The following is a 2,766-nucleotide window of genomic DNA, read 5'->3' as shown; positions in this document are numbered from 1 at the left end:
CCCCAGATCCCTTCCCCCAGCCCCTCCCCTGCTCCTCCTACCCCCTCACCTCTGCTGTCCCCTACCTCTGTGCCTTCCCTGCCTCTGCCTTTCCTCCGCCTCTGTTGTTTCTGCCCCCTTCAACCCCTCACCTCTGCCACCCCTGCCCCACCTCTATCCCTCCCCTATCTCTGCCTGGCTCACTTCCCTCCTCTCTCCCTGCGCTGCCTCCCGCTCAGTGGGAGATGGATGACACTGCTGAATACGTAAGTAGAGCCCTGCTGCCCGGCCGCCTTGCCCTGCGTGCGCCGCGCCGTGTTGTGACCTGCACGCGCCGCTTGCCCGAGGGTCTCCTCCCTGCGCCCAGCGCCTGCTATCACCTGCTGGCGGCAGGGACGCGGACAGGGCACCTGACCACCTCTCCTCCCGAGTGGCTCCTGCTCCCTCCCGGAGGGCAGCAGGTACCAGGCAGAGGCCTGGACCCAGGCTTCTCTGGCAGCTGTCACCCACAGCACAGCCTTTTTCCAAAGCAGGCCCAGCAGGCTGGGAAGCGGAGGGCAGGCCACTGTGTGGCTTTGGGCAGGTCACTACCTCTCTCTGCGCTGCCTTTCTGCCCTAAGACAGGAGCCACTATCCCTTATTATGTCAGCCGTGCCCACCTGAGCCAGGAGAGGCCAGGGCCCTGTCACCACCAGGACCTTGGAGAGGCTGGACCAAAGGCTCATGGGAGGAGACCCTGTGTGTGCATCCCTGTCCCCGTGCTCCGTGCATGCGTGCAGACTCACACACCGTGTGTGCAAGGCTGGCGCCTCCGGGATGCCCATCATTTACTGAGGGCCAGCTGTGTGTTCCACCCTGTGCCAGGGGCTGACCCCCGGCTAACCCAGGTCCCCTCCTGGCTGGAGTGGAGCAGCAGAACAAGACACAAGGCCGTGTAGATAGCCCGTGGCTACAGTGCACAGTGGGCTGGGCAGAGGGCGGGTACCCTGCAGGAGGCAGAGGTGCAAGAACCCCAAGCTGGTCAAGAGCAGCTCAGGAAGGAAGGCAGTGAGACCCCATCTCAACCAACAGTGCCTCATGTGGTGGTGTGCACCTGCCATCCCAGCTATTGAAGAGGCATGGGGTAGTAGGATCACAGTTCAAGGCCGACCCTGGGCAGAAGTGCCAGACCCTATTCAAAGAACAAGGAGATGCTGGGAAGATGGCTTGCCTTGCATGCATGAGGCCCTGGGTTCGATTCCTCAGCACCACATAAGCAGAAAAAGCTGGAAGTGACGCTGTGGCTCAAGTGGTAGAGCGCTAGCCTTGAGCTGAAGAGCTGAGGGACAGCGCCCAGGCCCAGAGTTCAGGTCCCAGACCGGACCCCCCCCAAAAAAATAACCCCCAAAACATAAAAAGAACAATGAATTCAAGAGTCTACTTCAAGTCATAGGGATCTGGCTCCAGTTGTAGAGCACCTACCTGGCAAGCTAAGGTCATTAATTCAAACCCTGATATATGAAGAAATGCTGTCTCTCTGGGTGCACCACACTAGATCACATTTTGGTTGTGCACATGCATAGAAAAGATACCTTGCATAGAAAGAGCGGATGTATTAGAGTAAGAAGGGGCTCTTTTGAGTACTTACTGTTTTCATGACGTACTTGAATTTAATTTGTGCGGGATGCCAGTGGTTCACGCCTCTACCCGCTAGCTACTCAGAAGGCTGAGATCTAAGGATCATGGTTCAAAGCCAGCCCAGGGCATAAAGTCTGTAAGACTCCAATTAACTACCTAAAAGCCAGAAGTGGAGGTATAGCTTATGTGGTAAGAGCACTAGCCTGGGGTGAAAAAGCTCAGGGACAGTGGCCAGGTCCTGAGTTCAAGTCCAGGACCAGCACAAAACATGGCAGCGGGGGTGGAGGCAGGGTTTGTCCTGTGCACAGGCCCTGGAGCAGGATGGCGCATGGCATGTTGGAGGAGCAGGGAGGGCACCAACAGGCTGTGCAGGGCCCGACCACACGGGTGTCCTGTGTGAGGGGCGAGGGTGGAGCCGGCGCCCGGGGACGGGCGACGGCCCTGGCCGGGCTGCATGTGCCCCTGGGTGCTGCGTGTGTGGTGTGTGCCCTCTGCATGAGTCTGTGTGCACGTCTGTGCCCGCGGGCTGGCCTCAGAATCCCTCTTGCTTGTCTGGGGTCCAGGAAGGGGGGAGGTTGGGCAGGCCTGGTCAGTCCCGGACACTGTGGTGCTGACCCTGCTACTGCCCACAGGAAATGGTCATCAGCAACCTGCAGCCTGAGACGGCCTACTCCATCACCGTGGCCGCCTACACCATGAAAGGCGACGGCGCGCGCAGCAAGCCCAAGGTGGTGGTGACCAAGGGAGCAGGTAGGCAGCCGCCCTGGGGCCCTGAGGGCCTTTGTGAAGGCCGCCCCCCTCACCCCTCACCCCCCTCCTTTCCCGGCTCCCGCCCGGGCCCCCATCCGGGCCTTCCCCTGGCCGGTAACGCTTTCGGTCGCAGGCTGACTCCAGGCTGGAGCCGGGGCAATCAGGCCCGGTTTGCTTAAGCAACTCGGGCGCTCTGGGTCCCACCTGGCACCCCGCGGCTGCGCCCCACGGAGGGCCGGCTCTAGCACCTTCCTGCCCCGGGGCCTTCATGGCTCCCACCCCGCTCCTTGCCCAGCCTCAGCATCCCCCGGGGGGTCGGGGCGCCCCGGCTCCGTCCTGAGCCCGGCCCCCCGTCCCCCCGCAGTGCTGGGCCGCCCCACCCTGTCGGTGCAGCAGACCCCCGAGGGCAGCCTGCTGGCC

General features: G+C 61.9%; 1 protein-coding gene across 1 annotated transcript in view; it reads left to right on the top strand.

The window, feature by feature from the left end:
- Positions 1–2,766, top strand: part of Ptprs (protein tyrosine phosphatase, receptor type, S) — a 56,131-nt gene that overhangs the window by 33,435 nt on the left and 19,930 nt on the right. The window contains exons 11-13 of the mRNA XM_013022656.1: positions 867–940; positions 2,229–2,346; positions 2,711–2,764. Of these exons, the coding sequence (XP_012878110.1) occupies positions 867–940; positions 2,229–2,346; positions 2,711–2,764 (246 nt within the window). The remainder of the gene's footprint in view (positions 1–866; positions 941–2,228; positions 2,347–2,710; positions 2,765–2,766) is intronic.

Source organism: Dipodomys ordii, unplaced genomic scaffold, assembly GCF_000151885.1.
Source record: "Dipodomys ordii isolate 6190 unplaced genomic scaffold, Dord_2.0 Scaffold64, whole genome shotgun sequence".
In the NCBI taxonomy this organism is placed as follows: domain Eukaryota; kingdom Metazoa; phylum Chordata; class Mammalia; order Rodentia; family Heteromyidae; genus Dipodomys; species Dipodomys ordii.
The sequence above is the reverse complement of the archived record's forward strand: the minus strand, read 5'-3'. Positions and strand labels throughout refer to the sequence as shown.